This window comes from Aythya fuligula, chromosome 6 (assembly GCF_009819795.1).
Source record: "Aythya fuligula isolate bAytFul2 chromosome 6, bAytFul2.pri, whole genome shotgun sequence".
NCBI lineage: Eukaryota > Metazoa > Chordata > Aves > Anseriformes > Anatidae > Aythya > Aythya fuligula.
The window spans coordinates 12,907,198-12,919,290 of NC_045564.1; the positions used below are offsets into that span (position 1 = coordinate 12,907,198).

General features: G+C 50.9%; 1 protein-coding gene across 4 annotated transcripts in view; it reads right to left on the reverse strand.

Moving 5' to 3' along the window:
- Positions 1-8,897: 8,897 nt before the first annotated feature.
- The window catches only part of NRP2 (neuropilin 2), an 81,719-nt gene continuing 78,523 nt past the window's right edge, over positions 8,898-12,093 (reverse strand). For 2 of the 4 annotated variants that reach the window (XM_032190119.1, XM_032190120.1), the window contains exons 16-17: positions 10,611-10,679; positions 8,898-10,010 (exon numbers count right to left, since the gene is read on the reverse strand). In XM_032190119.1, the coding sequence (XP_032046010.1) occupies positions 9,706-10,010; positions 10,611-10,679 (374 nt within the window). In that variant the 3' untranslated portion in view covers positions 8,898-9,705. The remainder of the gene's footprint in view (positions 10,011-10,610; positions 10,680-12,093) is intronic. The other 2 variants (XM_032190121.1, XM_032190122.1) reach the window with 1 other exon arrangement.

The following is a 12,093-nucleotide window of genomic DNA, read 5'->3' on the forward strand; positions in this document are numbered from 1 at the left end:
AGCATTTTGTGACCTTGAGTTGGAGGTGTGTGTGTGTGGAGGGCTCTTGCTGAGACATCGGTGGTCAAGGTGGTTTTCATAGCATTCAGAAAATGTGTTCGGTTCCTCTCGCAAATGTTCAAACATCTTTAAAGTGTCTGTGGTGCCAAGCTGCTTCTCTCCCTGCTTTAAGAGAAAATAAGCTTGCTATAAGAAAAGAAGCCACAAAAAGCACAGCAAGCCCGAAGTTAACAGTGAGCAGACCGAAAATAAATTAATGCCAGAAAAATTTCAGCTGCCCCTCCAAAGTACTGCATCTCATGGCAAAGGGTCCAGGGAAAGATGGGAGAACAGATGGGTTAGTGCATCTTTGTGGCCTCTCTGTCATGGAGATGAAGCCTGGATGGGTCCCCCTCCACTTGCTGAGCCTGCGGTGGGGACTTCCAGCCCCCAAAGTGGACAGTCCCCAAAACAGTGGTAAATCCTCAGTGCCCTGAGGATTTGCCCAAAGCCTTGTTGAGAAGGATGGGGTGGGCAGTGGGTCTGTCCCCTTTGCGTTTGTCCATCTCTTTGGTGCCACATGGGTGGAGGAGAGGGAGGGGAGCGGTGCTGCTGCGCCACGCAGCTCACGTTGGGCAGCCTCAGTGAGGGAAACAGGCAGCGAGCAGTGAGTTTCTCTTTGTAGCAGATAATAGTCAAAACAGCTTGAAAACTATTCATAATGAGAGCTTTGAGAACAGCCGATGCTACACTCACACATGGCGAATACTGTCATTAAGAGCTCTGTGGATGACAGTCCCAGCAGTTCATTATCCCCCGTCACTGCTTGGGGAGGGTGCTGGAGGAGAAAGAGGTGTGAGTTGTTTTTTTTTTTTTTTTTTTTTTAATAAGGTTTTTTTCTAAATTAATTTCCACCGTAAAGTCATGCAACAAAGGGGCACTGTAAAGGAGCCTCCGTGGAGGCTTTGTTCCTGCGGTGGGCCAGAGCCCCTGCAGGTACATGCACGGGGAGGAGGCTCGGGGGGACGAGCTGCTTGCCGTGCTGCTCCTGCTGCCGGCTGAATTGGCATGGACCCCATCTGGGTGGGATGGGGGAGCCAGGAGGCCGTGGTTTGTAATCAGCCTCCTCATTTAAAAGAGACACGTTTGTTTTTTCCAGGGACAGGATTATGGTTGGGTCTGACTGCAGGGTTGCTCTGGTTTTGGAAAAAGAGCTGGTGACCTCAGCCTGGCAGACACTGGGGGTGATGGAAGAGGCGTTCCCGGCCACTGGGCGGCTTCCTGGCCGGGCACAGCGGCTGCGCCCTCATCCAGCCTCAGTTCCTCTGGGCATCCCTCAGGTGCCGCAGGAAAACATGGATGAGAATCGGTCACGCTTGCAAAAATGTTGTTCTGACCTGCCAAATTGTCCAGGCAGCTGCAATGAGGCACTGTCACTGCTTGGCTCGCTCCATGCCGTGTGGTTTATCGGAGTTATCTGCACTTCAGCTCGAGTATCTGGGGGAATCATCACAACTTATTCCCCAGCCAGGCTCCTGAATCTCTTCAATTCAAGCAGCATTGCTGCCTTCACCACCTTGTCATTATCCCGAGGCTGATAACCTCAGGCACAGGTGTTCATTTTTAAAGTCACTGAGCAGTGTCCTGCTTTTCACACTGCTGGGATCAGAAGTACAAGGCACCGCAGCCCTTCCCGTCCTCCAGAACCACCCGCTGAACCCAGCTGACTATTTCTAATCCCGAAGTCAGCGGTGATAACTTCTTCCTTTGAAAACAACAAAGGCTATTTTTGAAACACCGCCCGAGTGGGGCCCGTCACTCACTCATCCTGCACGGGGCCAGGTGAGGATGCTCCTTGCTGGCATGTCCTGCTCCTGGCCCTGCGGGGCTGGGGCCAGATGTACCCTGGTGCACAGCGAGGGCACGCTGCAGGAAGGGCTTGGTGCTGCTGCCTCTGCCTGTGGCTGCTCCATCCTCTACCGAGCCCCCGGCCGTTCAGGGCGCGTTGCTGCAGGAGCCGGGCCAGCAGCTGTGTCCTGCTCAAATTCAGGAACACGAGGGCTGCCAGCACGGCTTCTCCTTTCCAGGAGCCTCACCGAGCCAGGGCTGGGCTCCTCTTCCTGCTCCTCCCTCCCCAGACCAAACCAAACCCCATATTTAGCTACTTCTGCAGTAAATCGCTGCCAGTGTGTCAGGAAGGGGTGCAACAAACCCCTCTGTGCCACGAACCCACAGGGAAGCATCCTCTGCCCACCCCAGAAGAGCCGCCCTGCTGACGGGCAGCCAGGCGGGCGTGGGATGGGGACAGGCATCCCCTGGAAGCACCAGGCCTGGCTTCCGCCCTGTTTGCAGGATGCCTCCTCGTCCAAGCAAACAAATAACTCGATAAATAAAAATGGCTGGGTGAGACGTCGCGGCAGGGCGCCAGGCCCAGCCCAGCCAGTTCATTTGCAGCCCTTGTTAATTGGGGCTGACCTTTGCTCACATTTCTACCACGAGCACGTCCAAAACAAGGCAGACATTTAACTTTGTTTTGCGCGATGTTACTCTAATGTGGCTTTTTGTGCATAGCTCTCTCTTTTATGGTAATCAAATGTACTGCCAACTTTTCTCTCGCTATGTACACCAGCGAAGGGAACCAGATGCTTCTTGTTTTCCTCTGAAATGTAGCTGAAGGTTGGTTTTTGTTCAGCGTTTGGAGGGCTGGCTCGCGGGCGGTGTTCCCTAGCGCCGGCACTCCTCGCACCCTTTCCCGGCTCCCAGCTGCAGTCCCTGCTCGGCGCAGCCCTCGTCCCGCCCCGCCGTGCCTGCTTGGGGCCACTGGGAGTCAGAGATGGGCTGGCACCTGTCCCAACATCTTGTCTGTCTGTCTGTCCGTCTGTCTGTCTGACCCCTCGCTCAAGCACGCTCTGCAGTAAGACACCTACTGCGCTCTCCTGGGGGAGATCATCAAAAATACCCCTGCGATCTGCGCTTTTTTGGCAATTTTTAATCATTTCCCTGCTCTACCTCCAGCCCTACTGCTGCTGCTATTTTTGTAATGGCTTCTCTGCTTTCAAGTCCTTATCTTCTTTAGCTTTCCCTCTGGTTCTCACTCTTTATGCCCTAAAATCTTTTCATCACCTTTTTTTTATTTTTTTTTTCTCTCTTTGAGTCTGATTGGCCTTTATTTCTTCTCCTCTGCCAGATTTATGTGAGTTGTCAAGTCCCGCAGCCGTTTGTCTCTGCCTGATGACAGACTTGCCTTTCCCCCCCAAATCAGATTCATGGCTGTTCCTAAGGTCCTTTAATATTTTAATGCTCGGACCATAAATTTCATTTTCTTTAAGCCTCAATCCTTCCACAGGACTTGCAGAGGCTGGATTGGCGGCTGCGCCCCCCGCCCCCAGCACGGTTTGCAGCTTTGCCACATGCCCGGCTGTGCTGTGGATTTGCTCAGTGCAAAGTGTGAGGGAAACGTAGCATGAATTCACTTTCCACAAGCTCAGACAATTCTTCAAAACTTGACAGGAATTGACGCTTTTTTTCTTCAAAGCTGTGATTTGTTGTGGACTTGTTGTGCTTTTTATTAAAATGCTATCGCGGAGTGCTTAAAAAGGTTGGCTTTGCAGATCCCAACTTCCTTCTGTAATAAACGCAGCCGTGGCTTACAGCTTTTCCCTCTGATGTGTCAGCTGGGGACTCACTCTCCACCACAGACACAAGCAGACTACTTAAATCATCCTTATTTCTCTCTGAGGTAGGGATGCTTTGGCTCCCAGAAACTTTTCTCACCCCAAGTCAGCAAAGCCCCCTTGGCCAGCAGGGAAGGCCGTGAGGCTGCTGCAGAGCTGGATTACCACTGCTGCAGTGTCCAGGGCACCCCGGCACCTTCAGCACGTTGCAGGTCACCTTGAAAATGTGAGGGTGCAGTGGCCACCCTGGGGGCTGTGGCAGGCAGGCCGCCTCTGGATCGCTGTGCCCAGGGGTCCTGTGCTGCCCAGGGGCATGACACCGGGGCTGCCAAGAGAGATGGGCTGGAAGCCAGGGCAGGGCTGCTCTCTGGATAAGCCCCAGGGAGCAGGAGGGCAGAAACAGTGCTAGAAGTCTTGACAGCCTCTGTACAGCAGTCAGTCAGTGCCGTCATTAAGCACGAGGTGGGCAGCTCCCCTGCGGGGGTGACAAAGCAGCCCCGCGCCACGGGCCAGGAGGGAGCCGATAGGAAATTACCAGCAGCATCTGGGAGAACCATTTCCTCTGGTTTTGTGACTGTTTAACCAAGGAAATGTGCGCAAAGTCTTTTGCAGCAAACAGTCCCGAGCGCGGAGCTGGCGTGTTGTGCTGTCCTCCACCCACTGCAGCAGCGCAAGGCAGCGGGGCAATATTTCTTCCCTGGGTTTTTGGCACCCAGGCCAAGTGTTTAATTCGGCTCTTTCCATCTCGGATATGAGTGGTGCAGCCGAGTTATGATACGGGAGCCTCGAGAGGAGTCATTCCCTCTCAACACATCAAGGATTAGTTATTTTCCTATTAAGCTGCTTTAGTCACGGGGCGCTTGCTGCCTCGAACACGTCGCTGTGTGGCGGGCGCTGGCAGCGGACCCCGCGTGGTGGCTGCCAGGGAGCAGCGCTGGCCCTTCGCCGCCTCCCCGGCTGCCTTCACGTGCGAGGTGGCCGCTTGTGCAACACAGGCACACATCGTGGTGTGAGCCATGCCCAGGGAGCTGCCTGCTGCTGTTCTGGGAGCCTGGCAGGAACGGGGCGCAGAGGCCAGAAGCCGTGTCAGGGAGGGAGGGGAGCTCCAGCCTTGGTCCTGTGTACCTGGAGGGGCAGTGCCCGGCCAGCCCCTGGTACTGCTCAGTGCCCTTGGACACCCAAGTGGCAGATTTGGAGAGGCAACGGAGCTCTTCACAGTGACAGAGGAGAGCGAGGCGACAGGAGGCTCTGTTTGCACCTGCCTGCAATTAATTAATTAAGAATCTACTCATTAGTGCAGCCCCATGGCTCCCCCTCACTGCCAAGCCCCCAGCTGTCCAGACAGCAAGCCATTATTTGAAAAGATTCTCTGCTAAAACAGAGAGCAAAGGCACAGCTAAAAGAAGGGGGAGAGCAGGGGTGAGGGTATGAATGAGGCTGCAATTGGCACTGGAGGACATGTGGCAGCGGCTGGACCCTCTTGGAGCAGGCTGAGAACGGTGAAACAGGAGCCTGTGCCACTGCCTGACCACCCTCTGGGTGAAGAACCCTTCCTTAACATCCACCCTGAACTTTCCCTGTCATAACTTCATGCCATTCCTTCAGGTCCTATTGCTGGTCACTAGAGAGCAGAGCTCAGCGCCTGCCCTCCGCTCCCCTCGTGAGGGAGCTGCAGGCCGCCATGAGGCCTCCCCTCAGCCTGCTCTGCTCGGGGCTGAGCAAACCAAGGGGCCTCAGCCACTCCTCACACATCTTCCCCTCTGTAACTATCACCATCTTCTCTCACCCTTGGACCCTCCTTTTTATACTATGTCCTTTTATACTTTATGTCCTTTTTATACTGGGGTGCCCAAACCTGCACACAGTACTCAAGGCGAGGCTGCACCAGCAGTACCAGCAGTGAGCCAGCCCTCGTCCTGCTGTGCCGCTGATGGCTCTTGTGCCACATGAAGCTCCCTGACCTCCTGCCACCCCCAGGCACCCCTGCCTGTGCTGGAAGCATGGTGGGTGGAAAACAGCCCCCGGCCCCTCCTCACCCTGCCAGCCGGGGCCCCATGGGGGATCGCAGCTCCTGCCGAACCCCTTGGAGATGTCATTGGTGTGGAGCGGCTCCATGCCTGCCCCTGGTGCCGGGCAGCAGCTGTGGCCCCGCTCTCTGGCTTCAGCCCCAGCCCCAGCCCTGCGCCGCCCGGCTCCCCGCCGCCTGCTCCCCCTCCTCGTGCTGGCAGAGGCACGTCTCCTGTTGGGGAGATTTACGGGCGGCGTTAGGGCAAGACAGGTCTGACACTGATTGAGTCACTTATCAGCCGCTGCATCCCACTGACATCCCTGACAGCCGCTCCCCCAGGTACCGATCCGCACACCGGCACTTTATTCTGGGTGAGGAGGAGCTGTCAGGGCTGCAGCTACACCGCCACCTCCATCGAAGCTGCCAGCCGCCCACCCTTCGTTGCTTTAGGAGCCTCTTTAGCGTGTGTGCACTTTGGGAGGGGAGCACGGCTTTGGGAAGGTGCCCCGAGGCTGGCAGGAAGGAGACGGGGACAGAGCGGGTGCTTTGAGCCTCCCCAGCCCCACATGCAGCCCACACCACATCTGATGTGGTGTTTCCTACAGAAACAGCAGCCTCCGTGCCCTCCCTGGCTCTGGGGAGGAGAGGCCGTGTCATGGGGAGGATGTGTGTGGCTGCGGGGTGACGGGCAGCCCAGGGCCATGCACCTCCAGCAGTGCTGTGGTTTCCCAGGGGTTTCAGGCTGCCCAAAGCTCTCGGTTTGGTTTTCTTGTTGTTCTTCTTCCATAAACAAAAAAAAGCCACTGAGACATAATCTCTACCATAATGTTTATTAAATAGTAATTTTAAAAGGTTTTTATACAAATCATATAAACACAGTTTGATTTTTTCTTTTTTTTTTTTTTTTTTCTTTTTTTTTACACCGAAGAATCACAGTAAAAGCTCTTTAAGTCCATAAGTCCTGGCTCAGCCAGTGAACGGTCAAACACCTTGAACTGCAAACCTTGGAGAAGTTCCATTTCTGCATATAATTTCTTAATGCTTTAATTCCCATGCTCAGCCCCAGCACCTTCCCACAAAATGAAATCACTCTGCGCTGCAGCCCGCCTGCTGGCCACACATCCTCACCATCAGAAGGGTGTGGAGGCAATGGCCCATTTCAGCAAAGGCATCAACACTGATTTCTTTTTTTTTTTTTTCTTCTTCTGAATTTCACAAAGGGAATTGAGATCAGCAAACCTAATATATTTGCAGAGGAGGATGCAATGAGTTGAATGCACTGATGACCTTTTTTTTTTTTTTTCCCTGTTGAAGTTACAATCAAACACAGTTTTCTGTAGTAGAACAGTAAAGCACCCAGCAGAGGTAAGTGAGGTATCGGCTTTGCAGCATTATCGGCCTGCTCCTGCCCAGCAAGTGCACGCGTGGTCCCTGCACCACCTGCCAGGGGCCAGCGGGACCTGCGGGGCGGCCGCTTCCAGCCCCGTGCGCAGCTTCCCCAGGCCCACGCCAAGGTAGCGCCAGGACCAGCCGTGCTCTACTGCCCCGGATCAAGAGATACAGCAACACGAGTCAGTCCCACGGAATAAGTCACGTACACGATACATACAGAGAATCCACGTGCGTGTGCAAACACACTATTTCTGAATATATGTATATACGAACTCTTCTCTCTGTACGCCTACTAGACACCATAACGTTACCTTTTTACTTATATATTTTCACCTATTGTTTGCCTAAGTTGACTTTTCTACTGTATGGTCCTTTTCCATTCATCCTTCCCCTTTCCTGTGATTTGAAGGGGATAAAACCATCAAGCAGCAGCAATCCAGCTTTGAAATGGTCTGGTACATTTCCTCTGACTGCCCACATTCCTTCCGCATAGCAAAACACTCGTGGAATTTGTACATGAAGAATGCCGGAAGAAATAAGGTGACTCGAGAGGAGAATCTGAGATAGGCTTACTGCCATTCCTGTCGGGCACACAGTGTGAATTAAAAAAATAAAGGACCATGTGTGTGTCTGAGTCAGTGTGTGAGTATGAAATGTGGATGTCTGGCTGACACAGCTGCTAGCATCTGCTTCACCAGTAAAACATGCATACTTCTTAGAGTGGGTAAGTTTTTTTTTCCCCCCTAAAAACTTACTGTCTGATGGAGCTTTTCATGAAACACTAGACAAATGTTTCTATTCCCACAGCAGCAAGGAGCATCTGTGGCACTGTCCGTGCTCATCTCCCCTCCAGATGTTGCTTGTCTCCCCGAACACCTGGCCTGCTGCAGGATGTGTTTGCAGGGACTCTGTAAACTGAGCTTTGCAGCACATCACACCTACAGTGCTCTGCAGTTAGTAAGGAGAAAAAAAATCCATCCCCAACCCATAATATCATGCTAGGCAAAATGTAAAACCAGGACGTTACAGGTATTTCTGAAGAGCTTTTGAAAAAACAAATCCAGCATGCTGGAAAAGTTTCTTCCTTACGTATGTGCAAGCTGATATGGGCGATCCATCTGTACTAACCTGGAAATGAAGGCATTCATTGGTTTGGGGCCCAGCATTTGAACTCCTTTTCTCCATTAGCTTGTTTTCCAAGCATTCCTCTCCACAGCACAGCTGGGTGGGGAGGTGTCAGCTGTGGACGATGTAGCCAGACCACTTGAAAGTAGAAGGACCAGGCTCCTCAGCCAGGCTGCGCCCAGCATCGAGCCATGAAGAACAGCATCTTGCCGGGGAAGGATGAAGACCTCACTTGTTGTTCGATACAGCACTGATCATCAGATGGAGGAAAAATACTTCTTCTAAGGCACTTGTTTAAACTAAGACAAAACACAGCTCAGAAATAAAACTTCACGTTTTTGCTACTGACCAGGAGTGGCGCCGCTCTACTCCGAAGGGGATGAGAAGATGGCAGCAATTTGGTCCATAGGTGCTGGCAGTGCCAGCTGGTGCCCTGCAGCCCCGGGGAGCAGGAGGCACACGGCAGGGCACCCTGGGGTGGCGGGCACAGCTCTGGCCTCTGTTACCCTTCATCTTCCCTCCCTGGCACCTGTGGGAGGCCTTGGTGCCGTGCCTCGAGTCCAAGCCCCAGCAAAGCCCCCTTCTGAATGCCTGAGCGCAGGGAACCTGGCAGACTTTGTCTTTTGTTTGCTGCAATTTTCTCATTATAACAAAAATAAAAAATAATAATAAAATTAAAAAAAAAAAAGGAAAAGAAAAAAGGAAAGGAAAAAGGGCAGGATCAAGAAGGGTGGGAGATTCAAAGAAGGGCCTTCCTGATGAAGGCCTCGGCTGTTTCAATCCAAGATTTGGATTTAATAAATGGCTCTTATTCACAAATCACTTTAAGGCTCTTCAGCTTCTCTCAAAGAGGTGCTTCTACACATAGGGTTCCTTTCTATTTTATTTCTTAATGACTTAGAAAGCGCTGTTGTTACCATTGACACCAAACCCAGCATCCTATCTCTCCCCCCTGCCAGGAGAAGGAAAGTGAAAGGTAACAACAGGCTCTTACATGCAGGACTGGAAACTGCAGCTTCCTGGGTTTTGTATGAAGTGCACAAATCCTACGGCCAAACCAGTATCTGGACAGGGTCTAAAATGGACAGGGTCTCTGTGTGCGTGTGTGTGTGTCATTTCTAAAGACAGGGCGGCTGAAGAAAGCCCTCAGCCTTCTCAGCAACTCATCAGAGAAAGGAAGTGGAAAATAACGATCGACAACTAGTTTCTCACATCCAAAAGGAAAACCAGCCTCCCTCACCATGTCTCAGCCACTCACATCAGCAGAAAATGAAGATGAACCAACAAACAAGGGTCTTGGTGCCCCTTTGCCCGGCACAGTCCGGTTTGCTGGGACGCCCGCTCGGTCCTGGTGGAGCGCGACCCGCTGGCGGGACCTGGCGGTGGGAGCAGTGCCTCCCCTCGCACCTCCCACGCCGCTCGTTTCCCATTATGGCATTCAGTTCCCATAGAAAACAGCAAAAAAAGTAACCCCCTGCCAGCCCACCTCACCAGGCGCAATGCCAAGGGTGATCCCCAGGGCACCCCTCAGGCCTCTGAGCAGCACTTCTGGTGGTTCATCTTGACCTTGTGCTTGATGCCATCGTACAGCTCAAAGTTGTAGTTCTCCAGCGTGGTGGAGCTCCGCGAGGACAGCCCTGCGTACGAGCACGTGCAGTAGAGCAGCAGACCGGCACAGATGGCCCCAAGGAGGACGCCGAGGGAGCTCATGGCTATGATGGTCACCAGGATCGGATCCAGGGTGTAGAGCCAGCTTTTTTCTTTGTCCAGCTTCGGGGTTCCTGGAGAGTTAGTAGAGAACAGTGTGTCGTTCCTATCCGATCCAAAGTAATCTGCAGTGGAATGGGCACTTATTATCCAGGGATCATTTTTTTTTTTTTCACCTTGAATCATTTCTCACTTGGAGCTGTGAAGGCCTCACAAGATCATATGATGGCTCTTGGCAGGGCTCTCTAACCCAGGTTCAGAATTACTATGAAGCAACTAAATGCCAAGTTAAGCTCCCTAATTCTGTTTTACACCTCAGGCTATGTTAATGGCATGCTAGCATTTTACACCCACTGAAACTCTGGCCGCTCAAATGGGTTCAAAACTATGGCAACAACCTGTCACAGATCCCAGACTTAATTTTCTCCATTTACAAGTCAAAATGCCACACAAGCAGCAATTAATGCTTGAAAGATCAGTTCCACTTGTCCTAACACAAATACAATATATTGACTTTGCAAGGTTGCTTGCTGTTGAAAAAGGAAAACAAGAAAAGAAAACTAATGTCTTTGTCCAGACACTAAGCCACCACTTCAGTGCATGTTCTCAAGCATGGTCTAGCTCCTAAACCTCATTAACGCTGAGGTTTGTGAGTAACCATAGCATCTAATACTGTAACACAAGCTCCCCCAGATAAATAGCCCATGTGGCTTTTGAGTACCAACCGGTATCGTCGTTGTCTTCAAAGTCCTGCTCAGGGATCGGAAAGTCATCCTCCATTCTTGGGAAGTTCACTAGAACAACAAAATGGGAAGCACTGTTTGTTTAAAGAGGCCTTTTGGGGGCATTATCGCCAATGGTCATCGGACTATGGGGCTGGCCAGAAGAAAACAATAGTTAAACTACTGCAAGGCTCTTCCTCACAGAAGGAGGGAGAGCTCTTCCTTTTCCTCCGTTGGCCAAAGTCAATGAGTATGTTTGTGCACTCAGGAGAATAGGACCTTCCTGCTACATCACATTTCACAACTGCCAAATGACCAGCTTTTAAGATGAAAAAAAAAAAGAAAATGAAGTAAAAGAAACCAGATAACCTGAATAGCACTAAAATATTGTCATTGGTGCCTACATAATGGCTATAATTCACTATTAACATGCTCAAGGGTATTATCCTTATAACTTTGAATAGGATCTTAGTGCCTATCATTACTTGCCACTAATGCTAGATCCATTTAGCACTCTCTACTTTTCATCTTTCTCCATACATCTTACTGGACACAGAGCTCCAATGACCCAGTTTCTCTTTGGGTTTCAGATAAATTCATAATAATTTGAGGAAGCCATGTATCATCATTACATGTTTTAATGCAAAAGCTGGTTGAAATGGGGAGAGTGGCAAATGGGTATCCACATCTAGGCATTTATGTTAACATCTCTCTGATCAAATTCCTTTTAGTGATGACATTTCTTTTTATTGTTCAGCACAGATCAAGCACTAGTAACCAAATGCACATGCTGTAATCTGAGAAAAAGCTATTTTTTTGTGTAGTCTTCCTAGCATTATCTCTATGTATAGCAACCACGTTTCTTTTCAGTTTTCCAAAAGAAAATGCCCTTTCATTTCGATCTGCTTAGATTTTTCAAAGCCGACTGTGACTCAGGGTGCTCAGCTGAGAAGGCACCTTCAACAGATCAGGAATGCAGAAAATCAGGGACTGCTAGAAAGCAGTAGAAGTCACATCCTTGAAATAGTTGTGGTTGAAAACCAAGGCTATTTTGTGTCTTGTACGGAAACAGCAAGAAGAGTTTTATGAGATTACTTAAAAACAACTAAACCCAAAGAACATAACTTGTTCCTAAAAAGCCATATGTGAAGAAATTATTTGAAACCATATAAAAGAGTACTTGCATGTATTTGCACAGAGCTTTAGGGCTGGGAAAGGCTTCCTGAATCATGAAATGCATTTTTTTTTGCTGTCATAGACAATGGTATGGGCCAATCCCTATCGGTGACATTTCCAGGTTTGCTCTGAGAGCAGGGTGGCTCTGCTGAGTGCCACGCTGCCCAAATCCCACCTCACTCTCTGGAACCCTGGTGGCCACCCCACCTCCACTTCAGCGTGGCAGCATCTTGAGCTGGAGGGGAAAAACATGCATCGCATCCACTGAACCATCTAGTATTTCACCCATCCCTGACCAGCTCCCTACCCT